Here is a 20,321-nt window from a genome sequence, read left to right on the forward strand (position 1 = left end):
ATTGTGTGTAGATTGATGAGGAGGAAAAAGTCTTTCATCAATTTTAGAATAAGGCGTCTGAATACTTTCCGAATGCACTGTATATATTGCTCCTTTGCTACATAACCCAATGACACGGCTATACAGACCCTGGCAGGGAGACTCCTCCTGGTCCCAAATGGCATCCTATTGCCTTTAATTTCCCACCACTTTTGACCAGGGCCTATAGGGCTCTGTTCAAAAGTAGTGAACTATATAGGGAATAGGGTGCCATTTGGAACACACATTGAGTTCATACATGCTGGTGTGATTTCTGGGTTACAACAGTCCCCGATAAGCATGCCTGGCCACACCGTCACCAAGGGGATGCCTGCTGATACCAGACAGACAGACAGACAGACAGACAGACAGACAGACAGACAGACAGACAGACAGACAGACAGACAGACAGACAGCACAGACAGACAGACAGACAGAGCCTGTGCACATGACTGCATGTTGTGCATGTGAATGCATGAGATTGTGTGTGTTACTGTAAACGTGTGTGGCGGAGGAGACGCTCTGTAGTAGCCTGGGAGATATGAATGAAAGTCAGCATGTGCGTGCTTGTGTGCGTGGTAGCTGTAGGCTACATGTGGCAGCAGGACTACAGGCTATGTGGTGGCTGGTAGGATGTGAGGCGTGAGTAACATGGCAGAGGGGGAAGAACATGGGAAGCATAAAGGGAATACACAGTAGGTCACACATTTGCTTTCATTGAATGGGCAATCAGAGACACACATGCCATACGTTCCCTTCCTGTTGCTCTGCAAAGCTTACAGTACATATCTTAGCATCTGTGGTAACAATAGAGCAGAGGGAAATTTCAAACTCTACTGCTAAGGTACATGTAGATATAGGCTAGTCCTAGGCTAGTTGAATAGAACATGCTAGCCTGAAGAATGGGTACATGATTGAACAACACGGGCATCCTGGTCCATCTCAGAGGATCACATTGTGCTTCATTGTCCGAGTGTCAATGTATTATTCATTCTAATGACACCAAACTAGCTGACACTATTGAGGGTATTGATTTCAAGGTAGAGCCATTAAAAGCTCTGGTCTGGGGAAGTCTACCCACCTCAACACAAACACCAGTCAACCTGCTGTTCAAAGTGCTTGTTTAACAGTTGTTACAATGGCCATTGAGTTCACTAACATACTGAACATGAAACAGCACTGACAAACAGGCTAGGACAGAATGAATCACACGGATATGGATTGGTGATGTAACTACATGTCTACTTACGGCCTTGTTACAATGTCATGTAGAGTCACCACATTAGTCATCACATTGTAGCAGCCCTGTAACAATGCGTATGCAATGGAAAACATTCACAAAATCTTGGGAGAGACTTTAGTATATTAGAGTAATAGTATATTAGAGAAAGATTTTCATGTAACTGTTGACTGAACCTTTCCACTGAAACAGGGTAGCATAATGTGATGTGTCCCAGACTGCCCCACCTCAGAGTTGATGGATGCCTTCTGAGCACTAAGCGGTAACACAACATAACCTGTGTGAGGCTACGATACCTGTCCCATTGTGACCGACTGAGGCTATCTGAGGAGCCATATCAACCTGAGACTAGGACAGGCAAAAAGGTTGTCCAGGTAGGATACAAAAATAAAATACCCAATCAACCTTTGAGGAAGTCATGTCCCCCAGTTGGAGAGTAAGAAAGCTTGGATGTAAACAAGGGGGCTAACAGTTGTAGACCCTTCCCCTTAATGATGGCAGCCCATCATAGTCATTAGCCTATCGCCAGAGTGTATCTGTATCAGGGTTAGATGGTTAGCCTATCCTCTCATCCAATAGGGAATGTCTGTTCTCTGCACTTTGTCCTATAGTAACCCAGCCTTACACTAAGCTACTGGAGGATCACTGACAGGTCAGAGCCAGCTATATTTATCCCAGGAAGAGTACTACTGTACTGGGCACAGGGCAGCTGAAGAGCTGCTCAGCATCATCCTCAACAATAACGACCTTGATCAGATGGACCAATCACAGAAGTCGCCTTACCCAGCCTTATTTGTGTCATTAGGGACACAGTGAGCTCAAGATCTATGTGGCTGGAGGGGTACACAGACAGCGAGATATACATTACTTTCCTTTATTTAATTCCCACCCTAATGCAGCAGATACACTGTAAACCCCAAGGCTTTTTTAATTCAAATACTTATAGTAAGTTGTACTCAAAATCAATTAAAAGTCATTATTACTTAAAAGGTGTAGGTGGTACTGACTCAAAACTAAATGATAAGTCACACCAACATTTTTTTTTAAAAGATATAACAAATTAGCTTTTTTCTAAGCATGCTCTACTGCAGGTGTTTTTGATATCTGTGTTTCTGCATGTACATGGAGTGATTGATTGAATAAATGTTATGCTACACAAAGATAAATATATTTTTTCTAAACTAATCCAATCATTGAATTTTTGCACCCGTTACTGAAATGGTTGTTCCAGTTTAAATGGCTTAGGTAGTTTCCTCCCACTCTTCTTAACCCTGGCAGTCATCAATGCAGGTTGTGGGTGAATACAAATTTAAACTATCGGATAGCCTAACAAGTCCAATAGGAATTACACATCACTTTGCAAGCCAGCATAATGGGATTTACAGTTAGGGGTGCAAAATTCTGGTCGATTTTCCAGGTTTTTCAGAAATCCTGGTCGGAAAATTCCTGGAAATGTTTTTGGGAAAGTTGGTGGAATTTTGAACCCTACTTACAGGCCTGATGTGGGCTGTAAACTATGAGTTTCAGTCGATTGTATAAGGCCTTATGATATATGTAATGCTTCAATTATATCGATAACATTTGCCTAGGAGCTCACTTGAAGGCCACATAACTGAAATTCAATGAATTTAACAACCATGTCTCTGTCACAAAAAAAATACACTCATGGCTGGTAACTCTACAGTTCAATCGAAAAGGGATACTGGGAAATGATTGGAGGCCTGGCTCCAATATCTTACAAAAATAAATTGTATTAGTATTACTCATACCAAATTAGTACAACTCAATTCAGCAATTTAAGTTTAACAACACATTGTTTTTGGGTAATTGGTTTCCTCAAAACGTTTGAGTAGCCAGAACTTATCCGGGTTTACAGTGTAGAGTCCATTTAGTGAATTTTCCATACATGTACTGCTTCTTTCCTTTTGAAATCAATTTGTATTTGTCACATGAGCCGAATACAACAGGTGTAGACCTTACTGTGAAATGCTTACTTTACATGCCCTTAACCAACAATGCAGTTTCAAGAAAAATATTTACTCAATAAATAAACAAAAGAAATATAGCTAGGCCCACTGTATCCTTGGTTACTGTTCATGTACCCTACCGGTAGCTCAGGGGTTGTGAATGGAAGGTGTAGGGCTGACCTGAGAGGCTTAAATCAAGGGGGAGAAACACACCATGCACACTTGGCCTGAGTCCCGCCCCCTCTCCTCATCTGCAGAGAGTACCCAGCAATAAGCCTCTGCTGCCATGAGATTAAGGCCTGTTAGAGCTCTCTCTCTCTCTCTCTCTCTCTCTCTCTCTCTCTCTCTCTCTCTCTCTCTCTCTCTCTCTCTCTCTCTCTCTCCTCTGCAAATTCACAACCACTTTAAACCCATTGTATGCATGTTGCGCACATCCACACCTTCCATGCCACACGAGGAGGAAAAGTAGCAGCACTAATAAGGAAACAGGGCACACTAGCTTCTCGTGGTGAACACTTAAAGGAGCACTGAAACCCATCAGTCTATCATATTTCGCATTGCCTTCTGCAAACCTGTGATTACTACTACCCCACCCCCCACCCCCACTGCTGGGAGATTACACTCAGCGAGGACAGCGAGGGGATAAAGGAGAAACGCGTTTGGCCTAGTTTGTGCCTGGTTGGCCACCGTATCACACCACCCTCAGCAGACGCTGCAGCTTCTCTCGCTCTCTCCCCCATCCTCCTTCCCCCTCCCTAAACCCAGAGTGCCTCCCTTCCTACAGAAAATCACACATGTCGTTTTACAGACTGTATACTACAGTACTGAGTACATGAACACATCTACAGACAAACGCACCCACATACAAACAAACAGGATGGGGATGTCAGGCAATGCTTTTTAAGAGTGATCTAATGAAACCCAGTAAAGCATGTGATGAATCAGGAGAGGACGTAACCTTTGTTCAGTACTTTCCGTTTGGTCAATGCAGTCCAATATATATGTGATGGATTATATGAGAAGTAGGCATATAATTTCTCCTCTTTAAAAATGGAATGAGGTTACATAAATATGAACCTGTTAATTAAGCAATAAGGCCCGAGGGGTTGTGGTATATTGCCAGTATATTGCCAATATACCACAGCTAAAGGCTGTTCTTATGCACAATGCAACGCAGAATGCCTAGATACAGCCCTTAGGCGTGGTATATTGGCAATATACCATAAACCCCTGAAGTGCCTTATTGCTATTATAAACTGTTTACCAACTTAATTAGAGCAGTAAAAATAAATGTTTGCTCATACCGATTTTATAGGTCTGACATAACATGGCTGTCAGCCAATCAGCATTCAGAGCTAGAACCACCCAGTTTATAATGTAAATGAACACCTCATGTATATAGTAGTAGCATAGCCTACTGCACAGAGCTTGATAATATGTACACTCTTCAAATGCAATGTTCTTAAATTACAGAGACAACACTTAACTACCACTGGTAGGCCTGTATTATTACTTCATACAGCCTAGAAAGGTTCCATGATGACTTAAAAGGTAAGCTGATTGAGAAATGCAGCCTACAATGTTCAGAAAATACAGAATTTTGGCAAAACGTTTCAACTGAGAAGCACATATGCTTTCTCAGTCTGTGATGAGTGGAGCATGTGTCTTATCCTGTAAATTATTGAGAGGGGAAAAAGAATAGGTTTACCTGTGTAGTACCTCAGATGTTAAAACAATGCATTATGCATGCCGAGGAGTAGCATTTGACAGCGTACAATGGCTGTAAAGTAAACGTTGAGAACGCAACAGAAGTCCTGGCCTTAGGCTAGGCTACTTTAAATTTTGGGCACGAGGTTACTATAGATCAAACATGCTGATATGTTGAGTATATGCCCAAATGTATTTTAAAATGGTCACATTTTTCCCCATGCCCCTGACTGGCGCTATAAAACTGTTTTACAGACCGTTACTCCAGAGAGCGCTAAATATGCTCGGACTGGATGCAGTGTTTCAGGACCCTCACCATTGAACAGCTCCTTCCAATCAGACAAGCCCGCTTCAGCGCGTGAAGGTGTACGTCACACTATGGCAGGGGTAGATTTAGAAGCAAACATTCATCGGCAACCACTGTAACACGTCGCAATAAAGACATATCCTACATTCAATTATGGATTGCAAAATATACAATATTTTGTTGTTCTATGTATATCTGTCTGACTGTCTGATAATTGCTTACATTTACGACGACGCATGCTAGCATCAGTCATTGAGTCACTGATAGGCAACATGCAGTTGCTAAGTTGTTGAGAGATGAGCGTTTTCATTACGCAGAGATAGCGTACTCTATTGCACATGACCTTAACCTGCCGACAATACTTTTTCATTTTGAAGCATGCCATGTGGAATAACTTCGTATACAAAATAGGCTACCGTAAATATGTATAATTCATTAAAAACACCAAATAATATCTAGGCCTAATTGAAGAAAAGAATGTACTGACCCATTTGTCGTATGCGCAGATTTTTGGCGTTATGGTATGCTATGATCTTGCCCATGTCATGCCATATGCCTGTAATTGCAAGGCCGGCTTAGAATACAATCGTTATTCTGTGAAGATGTCCCAAAAACTGGTGTAGCCTATTATTAAAAGTAGTTAATCAAATAGGTTACATTATAACGGCGCACACCCTGTCAGGCCGGCAGGTATGCACATAAAGCTAACCTTTCCAAGAGGCATTCCTTGTAGGCCGGACGCGAAAAACTGTATCCAGAAAATGTATTCATATCATACAGGCCACTCTATAGGCTATTCTAAATATGGAAACTGCTCTCGTAAAAAGTATTTATCCTATATGAATTGTAAATCAATAACCTGTCTCACAATTTCAGAGAGGCTGCGCCCATGCAATACATGGCACCTGCTATTCTATGGTGAACATAATGAATGCAAATATATGAAACTCACCTAATATAATCCAGATAGACCCAGAGATCAGAACGAAGGCAAGCATTCCTTTCTCATTGAGTCTGCTGTCGCAGCACACAGCCCGGCGCAATAGCCTACAACTGCTGCATCGACTGCAGTACTACCCGGCAATCTGGGAGATTATGAGAACCAACGAGTAATACTAGGCTACTGCGAGACAGTCAATACAGCTTGCAACGTCCAACCGGTTACAGTAGGCTATTTGCCTTGGAGAGCAGAAATAAGTATAGCTGCACACGAGAAGATAAGAAAAATGCCTCCTCAAATATGAACGAATACAATTCCTCCTGGACTTTATATTTTATTTAACCTCTAGGTAGTCTATAGGCTGCCCTTCGTAACGGCCTACCCACTGAAATTAAAGGGTTTAGCCTGCGTCAGAGGGGAGATGCGCGAGTAGCAAGGTTATGCAGAGATAATTGTAGGGGTGACGTGCACTATAGCGGTAGGCTGTTATAGCGGCTCTATATCTTTTCTTTCTTTCTTATTCACTACACGAATACATTTATATTACCAACATGCACGACAGCATAGGTGCTGTGTATACATGCATTAACAGACCAAATTGATGTTTGATTTTTGTACATGATGAGGCTATTAGATTTAGATCATGTTCACGATGATGTCTGATAATAGTTCTGTGTCGTCTCTGTCCTGAAATAGCTGTAGACTACATATCGGCATTTTATTATCGGGAGGTATATCACCTAGGCTACAGTAGGCTATGCAAGTTATAGCGGATTCTAGAGTTGGGTTTACTAGGTACATTTCAGTAAATTTGCTTGGGGAATATGTTTGGGTCCTGCTAATTCACAATTCCCCAAGAGTGAGATGGGTTGGAGATACACTTGTCACGTGACATGACACTACCCCTGAATTAACATCACCTTGAAAAATCATCCTACACAGCAAGGGGAGAGCCCATCCCTTCTGCTGCTGCTGCTGTAACCTCATCCATAGGCTATTGCCACAGCCATGGCCTAAGAGACATAGGCGGTCGGCTTGGGCCCCTAACTCAGTCGGGTCTCAATTTACTGTTCTACTGAATAGTAGAATACACAAGGTGCAATTTATACATTTGGTTGTGCATCAGCAGTTTTCCTCTTGCTATGTCAGTCAAACTGCATTTTTTTCTCTCTGCCCCATGGCAAAATGAGAGTCATGGCATGAAATGAGTTATACAATTTGAAAATTTTCTCTCTGACCCATGGCAAAATGTGTAGAATTGCAGATAACTTGCTTTAAAACGGCAACATTTAGTCTATGCCCCAAGGCAACATGTGTAGAATTTACAGGAAATTAACACATATTTTTTTTCACTCCGCCATCAAGACGGGGGCCACTAAAATGTTTTGCACGCAAGGTGGGGGGGCCGCAACAAAATCTTGTTTAGGGCCACCAAAAGGTTAAAACCGGCCCTTCGCACGGGCATATGAACCTGGGATATCTGCCATTCAAATCTTTCTTTAGTGGGAGTGACCATATAATTCTATAAGAGTGACCTACTGAGTCAAGTATTCGTCATCATTTAATTTAAGCGAATCACACAACTGTAAGGCGTGGCTCTGTTCTTGTTGTGTGCTAGCGCGTTCACGTGCTAGTCGGAACTAAGTAACTCCTACATTTCCGACCTGCTAACTGGTTGAACGCGGCAAGTCAAAAATTTCAGAGTTTCCTTGTTTCGACTTGCACATGAACGCGTCATTAGTGCATGGAGGAGGGTTAGGGGGAATAGCTTGTGGGAGATGATTGTTTGGCAGATTAAGTCGATTAAACCAATGCCGCACCTGGAGTTTCTCCCGGCTCTCTGCTAACGAAAGCCAAATTGGACGCGTTGGTCCGACACTCTTCGTGCATTTGGACTGAAGTGTCTGGGAATGAGATTACGGCTGCTGCAACGTCAAATGTGTGTGACCATTTGATAGGACCGCACACAGAGATACATTTCTACTTCTTGGCTTGTCATACATAGACTATATCACACCATACATTTTAAGGCACTGTAGTCTCTTTTATACAACTGGTTCATTTCGACACCATTTTCAGTAGGCCTAGCCTACACTTGCTCTAGGGATGTAATTATTGTTTGGATAACCTTATATACTATTATGTATTGATGTATTTAAAAATAATAATTCTATATATTTTTTCACTCTTTATGTGATGCGCAATGCAGAGAATGCTGGAAGAATAATTATCATTTAATTACCATAGGGAATTATTGTAATGTTTGTTTATGTGTCAATTAATCCCATAAGGGATGGGTTGCCAATTGGTGATTTGACACGAAAATAAAATGTCATTCATTCATTGTACCCATTGTATGTTTTGAGAGAACACATTTTGAGCAACCTAAGAAACTTGTTGGAGGAAGTCTCCTGAGGGAGCCGGGGAGGGAGCCATGGAAGGGAGGCGTAATTGCCCTATTGTGGTATCAAGTGGGTCATGGTCAGGACCACCCATCTGTCATGTTCTGTCGTGCCACCAGCCACACACTTCTTCTCCTCCCGCCGCAGAAAATACAAACATGGCCACTTTAAACATGCTAAACAAAGGCAGGCAACCAGATCACACTGGTGAATGGATACTGATTGCATCCCAAATGGTACCCGATTTCCTTTATAGTGCACTACTTTTGATCAAATGTCTATAGGGCTCTGGTAGAAAGTAGTGCACTACTTTTGATCAAATGTTCATAGGGCTCTGGTAGAAAGTAGTGCATTATATAAGGAATTTGGGATGCACACACTACATGAAGGGGGAATCAATGAAGGCCATGCAAGAGTTGCTTACAGAGCAGTTACCTGACAGACAAGAGGGATTTCATTGCATGATTGCAATGTCCCTAGATGCAGAAAGGGAAGTTTGAGGACACAACACACACATATGGAGATACGTGTTAACAGAGTGAAACTTGTACTGCACAGGAACAACATGCCTCTTTTCCCCCAGCTGCTTGTTCTGTTCATGGGATTTTCAAAGTTCCACATGTAAACATCCTCCCACACATTAACCCCTCCTCCTCCCCCATCTTCCATGCCATAAAGAATGTCAGGTTATCTATATCATCTTGAGGCCCTCTTATCTCACTGATCACTGGGGGGTGGGGGGTGGCCATGGTGGAGGGGTAGACAGAAACAGAGGTGGAGAACTGTTGCAGAGCAGCTGTTAAAAGCTACCAGCTCTCATAGTCTCACGTCAGAATAAGACATTCATCCATGTTTCTCAGACTTCAAATTTCGAGGTTGTTCCAAACATCAAATTTCAAAGTGTTTAACGTTAAGATTTTCTATGTTGTCATGTTCTTGTTTCTGTATTTCTATGTTTTTTTGGGGGGGGGGGATGATCTCCAATTAGAGGCAGCTGGTCATCGTTATCTCTAATTGGAGATCATACTTAAGTAGTTGTTTTTCCCACCTGGGTTTGTGGGAGATTGTATTTTAAGTAAGTGTATGTTGCACCTCTTCGTCACGTTTTTTTTTTAATTTTTTAGGAGTTTATTTGTATGTTTTGCATAGTATCACAGTTTAAATTAATTGTGGAATGAAACACACGCTGCGCCTTGGTCCCATTCTTCAGACAGCCGTGACAATGAGAGATTGGGGTAGATATTTGGTTAGCTGTAACTCTAAGCAATTTGGCGTCAAGATCATCTGTACCAGGCAACTTGTCATCCGAAAGAGACAACAGCATCCTTTCTACCTCTTCCCTTTCTACTTGATGAAAATTGAGCATGCATTGCATCTCCTTCATGATACAATCTTTTATAAGGGTATATGACATGGAGCCATCAGTTGGAATGACTTCACTGGAGCCTGGTGTATAACGGCACAACCCAGACTGAATAGTGAAATGGGCTAAATAATATGATTTACACAACCGTAACCAAACAGCCCCTCTAAAGATCTTCTACATTTCATAAACTACCCACTGGGAAAAGATGTCAGTTGAATGTCTAGTTTTGATTTACATTTGGTTGAGTTGTCAACTAACACAAATTCAACGTGAAATCAACAAAACATGTATTTGGATTTAGGTTAAAATTTGGGTGAAAAAAATATGAAATTCCCTTATGTTGATGACTATTTGCAAATCCAATTGGGTTGAAATGACGTGAAAACAAAGTTGATTCAACGAGTTCAGACGCGCATTTGTGTGACTTTCTCTTAGTAAACAGACTACTTCTTACAAGTAAATGTATTATTCTCAGATCCTTCATCTCTAAGGCATGGCATGAAGGCTACCTTTTCCTCAGCAGTTTAACATTCAGATAATTATATATATATACACAGTACCAGTACAAAGTTTGGACACACCTACTCACTCAAGGGTTTTTCTTTATGTTTACTATTTTCTGCATTTTAAAATAATAGTGAACACATAAAAACTATTAAATATCACATATGGAATCATGTAGTAACCAAAAAAATATATTTTGTATTTGAGATTCTTCATTGATGACAGCATTGCACACTCTTGGAATTCTCTCAACCAGCTTCATGAGGTAGTCACCTGGAATGCATTTCAATTAACAGGTGTGCCTTGTTAAAAGTTAATTTGTGGAATTTCTATCCTTCTTAATGCGTTTGTCCCAATCAGTGGTGTTGTGACAAGGTGTTGTGACGAGCCAATCAGTTGTGTTGTGACAATGTCACAGAAAAACTGTGTTTAAATGTATTTAAACTTCTGACTTCAACTGTATTTAATTATTATTTAACCTTTCTTTAACTAGGCAAGCCAGTTAAGAACAAATTCTTATTTACAATTAAGTCTACCAAAAGGCAAAAGGCCTCCTGCGAGGACGGGGGCTGTGATTAAAAATATAGGTCAAAACACAAATCACGACAAGAGAGACCTAATACAACATAGCATGGCAGCAGCACAAAACATGGTACAAACATTAATTGGCACAGACAACAGCACAAAGGCAAGAGACAACAATATATTATGTGAAAGCCTAGGAGTTAACTGCCTTGTTCAGGGGCAGAACGACAGATTTGTCCTTTGTCAGCTCAGGGATTTGAACTCGCAACCTTTCGGTTAGTAGTCCAACGCTCTTACCACTAGGCTATGCTGCCACCCCATGATTAAGTCTTTGAATGAAGAGATGGAGATAAAACTGTCCAGTTTGATTGTTTTTTGCAACTTGTTCCAGTTGCTAACTGCAGCAAACTGAAAAGAGGAGCGACCCAGGGATGTGTGTGCCTTTAACAGAATGGGACCCAGGGGACCTTTAACAGAATGGGACTGGCAGAATGGGTGTTGTATGTGGAGGATGAGGCCTGCAGCTGGTATCTCAGATAGGGGTGAGTGAGGACTAGGAGGGTTTTATAAATAAGCATCAACCAATGGGTCTTGCGGCGGGTATATAGAGATGACCAGTTTACAGAGGAGTATAGAGTGCAGTGATGTGTCCTATAAGGAGCATTGATGGCAAATCTGATGGCCAAATAGTAAAGAACATCTAGATGCTCAAGAGCACCTTTACCTGCTGATCTATAAATTGCGTCTCTGTAGTCTAGCATGGGTAGGATGGTCATCTGAATCAGGGTTAGTTTGGCAGCTGTGGTGAAAGAGGAGCGATTTAGATAGAGGAAGCCAAGTCTAGATTTAACCGTAGCCTGCAGCTTTGATATGTGCTGAGAGAAGGACACTATACTGTCTAGCCATACTCCCAAGTACTTGTATGAGGTAACTACCTTAAGCTCTAAACCCACAGAGGTAGTAATCACACCTGTGGAGAGAGGGGCATTCTTCTTACCAAACCACATTACTTTTGTTTTGGAGGTGTTCAGAACAAGGTTAAGGGCAGAGAAAGCTTGTTGGAAGTTAAGAAATCTGTTGTAGTAGAGCGTTTAACACATTGCTTAGAATCAAGGGCAATGGTGACATCATTGAGGACCTTTAAGGTTGCAGTGACAGACCCATAACCTGAGCAGAAACCAGATTTCATACCAGAGAGAATACTATAGACATCAACAAAGCCAGTCAGTTTTTCCAACACTTTTGATAAACAGGGCAAAATGCAAATTGGACTATAACTGTCTCAGATGTTTTTTAGGGGTCAAGTTTAGGTAGCTCCTTTAGCACCTTGGACTCAGTGACTGCCTGCAGGGAGAAACTTTGTAGCGGGGCAGGGGAAAAATAGGGAGGAGCATCGGGGCTAGTCGCATTAGAAGGGTGGAAGATGAGGAAATGTTGGACAGGCAATGAGGCATGGCTGAGTCAAGTACAAATCCTGACTTAATGAAGTGATGATTAAAGAGCATATTCTCCAGGTCTTTAACCGTTTTCTAGAACTTCTTGGGTTTTGACCCACAGAGAGAGAACTGCTCCTTAAAGCAACTAACGTTGGCCTTCCGGATAGCCTGAGCGCACTTATTTCTCATTTGCCTGAACGAGAGCCAGTCTGCCTGAGTATGCGTGTGCCGAGCCTTTTGCCAAAGGCCGAATGGTAAAGAACATCTAACAAAAATAACTTCTTAGCAAAGAGCAAATTCTCAAACAAGAATTTTGCAAGGACTGTCTGGGAGTGGTCTAAGTGGGAAGGGGAAAACTGAAAACGAGTTATTGGCAAAGGGGTTTGGAACTCTTTCTTATTTGTCTTTTAACTAATTTACTGCCTGATGATGTCACTAGGTAGGCCAAAACTCCATCCCACAAAACAGGCTGAAATGTCAGGCGGTCTTTTCAAACAGCTCTTACACTAAATTGGCATTATCATAATTTTCACAATTTCACAGTATCATTCCAACCTCATAGTGTGGAATATACACTGAACAAAAATATAAACACAATATGTAAAGAGTTGGTCCCATGTTTCATGAGCTGAAATAAAAGATCCCAGAAATGTTCCATACACACAAAAAGCTTATTTATTTCTCTCAAATGTTGTGTACAAATGTGTTTACATCCCTGTTGTAGCTATGGGACAAGACTGTAACTACCAATTGATATCACAAAATTGAGGAGAAAAACAGGTAAAAAGTAAAAAAATAAAAACAGCATGGTTATTACACAGGTGCACCTATGGTAGAGAAATTATCATTACATTCTCTGGCAACAGCTCTGGTGGACATCCCTACTGGGGACAATAAAAGGCCACTCTAAAATGGCCGTTTCATCATACAACACAATGGCAAGTTTTGATGGAGTCTGCAATTGGCATGCTGACTGCAGGAATGTCCACCAGAGCTGTTCAAATCAAATTAATTTAATTGGTCACATACACATGTTTAGCAGATGTTATTGTGGGTGTAGCGAAATGCTTGTTAAGAAATAACACCCCAAAAAACAAAATACTAGACAATTTGGCAGTATGTCGAACCGGCCTCACAACCGCAGACCACGTGTATGTTATCGGATATTTGTGATATTTGTTTTGTCTAAGTTACAGTAACTTAGAGTGGCATGGAAATCCGATGACATTGCTAAAGTAGGCAATAATTTGTCGGAAACATCTTTGCCATATTATGATGTAGCCAAATTGATGAGAGATGTAAATATTTCTGTTACTGTTATTAGCGAAGTTCATCAAAAATAGCTAGCAATGCTAATATTATCTAGCTAAAATACTGTGGTCCCCACAAAGAAGCTAACTTCCTGCAATTTTACACATTTTGACATGGGGCAGAGAAAAATGTGCAGTTTTATAGCAAATCTCATGTTATTCTACACATTTTGCCATGAGGCTGAGAGAACATTTAGCATTTTAAAGCTAACTAAAGCTAAAATGTAGGTGTGTTGACTGTGAAAATGGCACTGAATTATGATACATCTTGTTTGCTAAATTAACAAATGAAACAGTCAGTGGCATATGCCTCACTGCAGTCATAGTTGTGGCTTGTTGAGGTGGCTTTCTGTTAGTTACTTTTGTCAAAACCATCCTGTGATAGTGAATGTCATTCCAGGTAATCTGTTATATTTAATAAAATCTGACTAACCCAGTGCACTGCTTGCTATGAATTCTATCTGATGGTGTTTGCATGTTTAGGTAAAAAGACGAATACTATCCCGTTTGGAACACTGACAAGTAAAGAGCGTAATTTTTTTATTTGCAAATACATTTTAATAAATTTTTTCTAAATCTGATTGGGTGGGCCTTGCTAACGAGGGGCCAGTCCACCCCTGTTTGTTTATCTTACGTAAACAACAAACGCACTGTCAGCAGTGATTTACATGAAGTCTGAACTGGAGTCTGTGACACAACTCTGTATCAACTGCAGAGTCAATACTGCCCCTGTCGTTGATTTTAATAACTACACCATTTCCCGGAAAAGCGCGACTCGACTACAATTTATTCTGAAGGGTTTGCCTGGATTTTGGCTGTTTGATGCTTTGCGGGACATAATTGCATCAATAACTGAAAATGCATAGGCCACTCACCCTCTGCTTTTGGTTTACTTATGCTATAAAATAGTGCAATCTTATTCTCTAATTATGTGTACTTATGTAGGATAATCGGCGGGAATACATGTGGAATGAGCCAAGATATTGTAAAATGATACATCATGATACTGCTACATGCAGGATCCTGCAGTATATTCGTTTATTGGCTATACTCAATACTTCCTCGTCACACCTTATCTCTCACAACAGCATGATTTCTCGGAAATCATGTTGCCTGAAGTTTGAGCGCGCCTGTATGTGCAGTTCTGCCTCAGCGCAGATGCGGACTGCTGCCAAAACTGTCCCCGCCACCAATGAAGAGTGTGTATGATACTATATTGGGGAAAACCCACCCACTTTATATAAAAAACAGTTTCCTTCAGCAGATTGTCACACTGTCAATGAAGACCTGAGTGGATATTAACTTTACAAGGAATCACAGAGGAATAACTTCCCGCTCCATCCAATCAAAAGGAAATACCTGCTTTTAGGCTCAATTACAAATTACCGGGATTAAGCGTCATCATAGCTGTAAGTGATTTTATTTTATTATTGCATGCACTGGGCTACGTGGAAACGTTGTGTTTGTGCTAGTGCTCTTTGTACATATTTATAGCAGATATACTTGTAATTTATAGTATATGCTATTTTCTATTCAATTGACTGGGATTTGTTTTTCCATGTGTGCAGTAGCGTGCGTTTTGTCATTGGGCACATATATCCCACATATTGACAGATCTTATTTACCCTTGACACGAGGCTAGAAGCTAAGTGGTGTGCGCGGTGCGCTCATTTGTGAATTTAACGAGACATGGAACAATGCAGTTATAATTAATGCAGCTTTGCAGTAGTATATTTATGACATTTCAAGAGTTAGTTAAAATGTAAAGTTGCAAGTTTTAGTGGGTCAAGGGTTGCAACACTGTAATTTAGAGGCACTGTAATGCATTGGTCAAAATATGCATGCGCTTGTTCAATGCACGATTAAAGTGTGCGTGGGTGAATACGGCTGTTCGTTCTTTTCAAGAGCTATAGAACCCCGCTCTCTTTAACCTCGAATGCAACATAAATAGCGATATAGCAGCAGTGGCGGAAAAAGTACCCAATTGTCATACTTGACTAAAAGTAAAGATACCTTAATAGAAAATGACCCAAGTAAAGAGTTACCCAATAAAATACTACTTGAGTAAAAGCCCAAAAGTATTTGGTTTTAAATATACTTAAGTATCAAAAGTACAAGTATAAATCATTTCATATTCCTTATATTAAGCAAACCAGATGGCACCATTATATTGTTTTTTATTTATTTATGAATAGCCACTCCAACACTCATTAGCATCATTTACAAACGTGTTTAGTGAGTCTGCCAGATCAGAGACATTTTCCTGTGCTGCTAAGTGATCAAAATGTAAACAGAGAAAATGTATGGAGTAAAAAGTACATTATTTTCTATAGAGATGTAGTGAAGTAAAAATGATCAAAAAATATATATAAAATAGTAAAGATACACCAAAATAACTACTTAAGTACTACTTTAAAGTATTTTTACTCAAGTACTTTACACCACTGTATAGTAAAACCGTGCATCTGCTTGAATAAGATAATTAGAACACTTTAAAATAATTTCCGTGTAGTCCTAAAATGCACATGATAGACATATTAGTAGTACTGCTCTCTTTCACTGATTTGCACATATTTCCAGTAATTTGCAGTTGTTGGCAATTGTCATAGTAGCTACATCACACTTCCTGGTCATGAACTTTACTAAGTGCACTAAACATGTGCACTAACTGAGCAGGGTAGTGGGTGGGAGTGACATGCCTGTACATCTACCCCAAATGCCATGTGCCTAAAACTAAGTTTATCTCTTCTCCTTGATCTCCCAGGAACCATGCCTGTGTCTAGGATGAGAATGAGGCCTTGGCTGGAGGATAAGATTGAGTCCAACTCCATCAGTGGTTTGGTGTGGTTGGACAAAGTAAGACTTTCCTGCTCGTCAAACTCATCTAATGATTTTTTTATCTACAAAGACACTGTCATTGTATGAAGAGAGCTCAGTCGAGGCATTGACAACACAAAACATATTTAGTACTATTACCCATGAACAGGACTACTCGTCATTGTAAATAAGAATTTGTTCTTAACTGACTTGCCTAGTTAAATAAAGGTTAAAGAAAAAAGGAAATAACAACTAAGCATGTACAGGAGACGCTGGGGTGAGAGATAGGAGGCGCTAATTTCAAACCCATTTCTTTGTGGTTTTGTCCAGGACAAGAAGATATTCTCCATCCCATGGAAGCATGCTGCACGTCATGGATGGGACCTGAACAAGGATGCCTGTCTATTCAAGCAATGGGCCATGCACACAGGTGAGCAAATTACACATACCTAGACTACCTAGTGTGGAATAGCCCCTCTTATAATAATGGATTTTTGCTAGATGAACAATATGCACTTCAGCACCTTAGGGTTTTTCAATCTACTTTCTGCATCGTAATAACAATTATATTACTTGTCTGTTGATGCAGGGAAATTCATACAAGGCGAGACTACACCAGACCCTAAGACATGGAAGGCTAATTTCCGCTGTGCAATGAACTCCCTTCCTGACATCAAGGAGGTGAAAGACAAAAGCATCAACAGAGGGTCTGGAGCGGTGCGCGTTTACAAAATGCTGAACGTCAGCACAAAGCCAAATAACAAGAGGTCAAAAGCAAAGGATGCAAAGAAAAATGACAAGGTTATATTACTTTTTAACTGCAACAAATCTTCAGAATACCTTTATCATCACTTGTAGTACTGTTTTCCCTCTGCTGAATAAAGAGCGGTGCATGTATATTTAGCTGGCTGTATCCAGACCAGTGACAACAGAGATCAATATTACAATCTTATTTAATGTTTTGCTGTTTTCTCCTCTAGGGGTTAAAGATCAAGACAGAGGAAATGGACTACAGCGCAACCCATTGCCTCGAGGATCGCAACACCAACACACACCTGCAGGAGGACAGAAAGATACAGGAGAACAAAGTCGACAGCTCAGACAACCTAGGTGAGACCATCACAGCAGCGTCATATCTTGACGGCTCTGTCAATGACCCTGATGTTCCAGACTTTATCACCTCTGTGGAAATAGGACCAGACAGCATCAACTACTACTCGTCTTTCCAAGTGTCACCGGATCACTCCACAGGTAAGATTAAGCTTGCTTGATGCTTGGGTTTGATTCAGCTCTGTGTGTGAGTGTGGGCTGCAAATGTAATTGAGGTTTGCGTAATGCTCATGTCAATTTTCCTTAAACTTTACAGACTATGAAGATTTGAACGAAGAAACACTTATTGAGGTAAGTTTGTCTCTACCAGTACATGTTCAGTGTGCTTTTTTCATTATCAGGAATACCCATCTTTACCAGATATTCTACATTGAAATCCAAAAATTCTAACACAGTTAAACCAAGCAGAAATTCGACCAGGCTCATCCCCTGTGTTTTGCTCTTTCAGATTGCAAAGCATTGGGAGCAATTGGAGCTGCCAGGCAGTGTAAACAGCAAGGGGTTCCTGAGCAATGAAGAAGCTACAGTAGAGTCATACAACACCGCAGAGTCTAACCACAGTCCAGAGAGCCAATGGAGTGATAACTCAGGTAAATGATGCTAGAGGGAATCTGGCTGTTTGTTATACTGTAGTATTCAACGGCAGGGTTTCACCATGTCTGCATGTATTGTCTTTGTGAAACATTTGCTAGTGAAAATGAAAGACTACAACAGGAAAATAAAACTGATGGAATCCAAGGGCCTTTAGAAACATATGAGAAAAAAAGTATATGTGTCAGACGATTGAGGAACGCATTTCAGTCAATAGTATTTCCTTCTCATATGCATAAGGTGTGAAACATAATAATGCATGTAAGGTAAACAGATGGCAGAGATAAGAACTGAATGATTACACCAGAGCCTGAGTTTCTGTTTTCTTCTTCATTACATCAAAATTCTCTAACAAGGCTGCTCTCAACATTGCACAAGATAGAGGAAATCTGTAACTTCATTCAGCTGTGTTTCTCTTGCATGACTGACCAGCTTTGTTTTGTTTGCCATATAGGGTCGGAAATACAGCTGCGGTTATACACAGAACTGAGCCCAGGACTACCAATGGCAGAAGATCTCGTCTCTTACACCGACCACTGGGCTCTGAACAACACACTGAACAACAGCACGACCAGTTATCTTCAACAGATCTCTTGCCCACTTTGAGCCATGCCTGGATCTCCTGCCCACTCTAAGCCCTGCCTACTCTTTCTCAGACACTGTTCAGAAACAAAAGACTTCACTCTGACTCTCTAGTCTAAAATACTTTTTTTATTTCGTGACCTCTGAACCTTAAGCTACACCATCTTTGCCATTTGACCTCTGCTGTTCTGTGACAGTTGGTGGATCTCTGAAGTGATAGCATTTTTGACAGGAAGTAGACATTTTTTAACCAAGTGTCATGCTCTCTACTGTGTTTCTAGTCTTTGTTATATCATTGTGCTCATAGCTGTATTGATAATTTACAAGATCCATAGTCGATATGAGGGTACCTATCCCATTGCCAGCACAACACAGAAACTCTCCAATTGAGTGGGCAATACGATATCAGTTTTTTCTGTTTTACTGTGAAAAGAAATTCCGTTATTTACACTTGTATATAGCTGTATATTCCTGAACAATAATCATTCATGACAAACTATTATGAAAAAAATGTCTGTTCATTTGGTGAAAAGTCTTAAAGATGTACTGTTTTGTGTATTGTATCTGTAAATACTGTATTTGTATTGAATATGTGTGTTGTGGTTTGTTTTATATAAAATAAATAAAATACCAACTTATTTTGTAGTGCATATAGTGTGTATAGTATAATATACTTATTATCTAATACTTCTTATATCCACCATGTGTCACGTCAGAGGGTATTTGTTTTATGTGGTTCAGGGTGGTGTGTTAGTTTGGAGGGCGTTTGATTTATTATTTCCGGGTTTTGAGTTATGGTCTATGTTGATGTATTTCTATGTGTAGTCTGGTTGATCTGTTTCTATGTTGAGTTAATTGGGGTGGACTTCCAATTGAAGGCAGCTGTGTGTTGTTGCCTTTGATTGGAAGTCCTATATTAGTTGGGTGTGTTTGTCTGTGTATTTGTGGGAGATTGTTTAGTGTGTGTAAACCTAACAGGACTGTCAGTGTATCGTGCGTTCGTTTTTGTTATTTTGTATGTTTGTTTTGGAATTTATTAAAAGTTCAAAATGAACCATCTCAACTCTGCTGCATATTGGTCCTCATTTTCCGATGATGATTTCGCCATATCGTCCTCCGACGAAGAAGTCCCTGACAGAATCTCCCACCAAACCAGGACCAAGCAGCAGAGGAAGGAGCAGAGGAATTTTGATTTGGACAAACGAGAGAGATGGACTTGGGAGGAGATCTTGGGAGGCGAAGGCTCCTACACTTGGGAGGAGATCCAAGCAGGAAAAGATCGCCTTCCATGGGGACAGGTGGTAAGCGAGAGAGAGGAAAGGCGAAAGGCTGGTATGGACCGGGAACGTTTCCGAGGATCACGACTGGCGTTGAAGCACGAGAGGCACCCCCAAGAAAAAATGTTTGGGGGGCACACGGGTAGTTTGGCTAGGCCTAGGAAGAGCCGGAAGCCAGCTACCCGTGGTTATATGGAGGAGCGTATGAGGTGGAGCGCGCCA

General features: G+C 40.8%; 2 protein-coding genes across 4 annotated transcripts in view; one reads left to right on the top strand and one right to left on the bottom strand.

Moving 5' to 3' along the window:
• acsl6 (acyl-CoA synthetase long chain family member 6) overlaps positions 1–20,321 on the bottom strand; it is a 98,688-nt gene that overhangs the window by 35,732 nt on the left and 42,635 nt on the right. Inside the window, exons 1-2 of one of the 3 annotated variants that reach the window (XM_014198009.3) lie at positions 6,192–6,579; positions 5,249–5,308 (exon numbers count right to left, since the gene is read on the bottom strand). The exons of 1 other annotated variant lie outside the window; for it this stretch is intronic. Coding sequence is in view for 1 of the 2 variants with exons in the window: in XM_014198006.3 (XP_014053481.2) it covers positions 6,192–6,237 (46 nt within the window). In the remaining variant the exon portion in view is untranslated. Of the gene's footprint in view, positions 1–5,248; positions 5,309–6,191; positions 6,581–20,321 lie in introns of those variants that run through there. One more of the 3 variants, XM_014198006.3, reaches the window with a different exon arrangement.
• On the top strand, positions 14,993–19,460 carry irf1b (interferon regulatory factor 1b). The gene is given in 8 exon segments (NM_001252364.1): positions 14,993–15,131; positions 16,487–16,578; positions 16,870–16,969; positions 17,129–17,340; positions 17,520–17,790; positions 17,906–17,940; positions 18,098–18,239; positions 18,695–19,460. Coding segments are annotated over 7 exon segments (999 nt in total). The 5' UTR covers positions 14,993–15,131; positions 16,487–16,491; the 3' UTR covers positions 18,847–19,460.

Source organism: Salmo salar, chromosome 04, assembly GCF_965601325.2.
Source record: "Salmo salar chromosome 04, fSalSal1, whole genome shotgun sequence".
Classification (NCBI taxonomy): domain Eukaryota; kingdom Metazoa; phylum Chordata; class Actinopteri; order Salmoniformes; family Salmonidae; genus Salmo; species Salmo salar.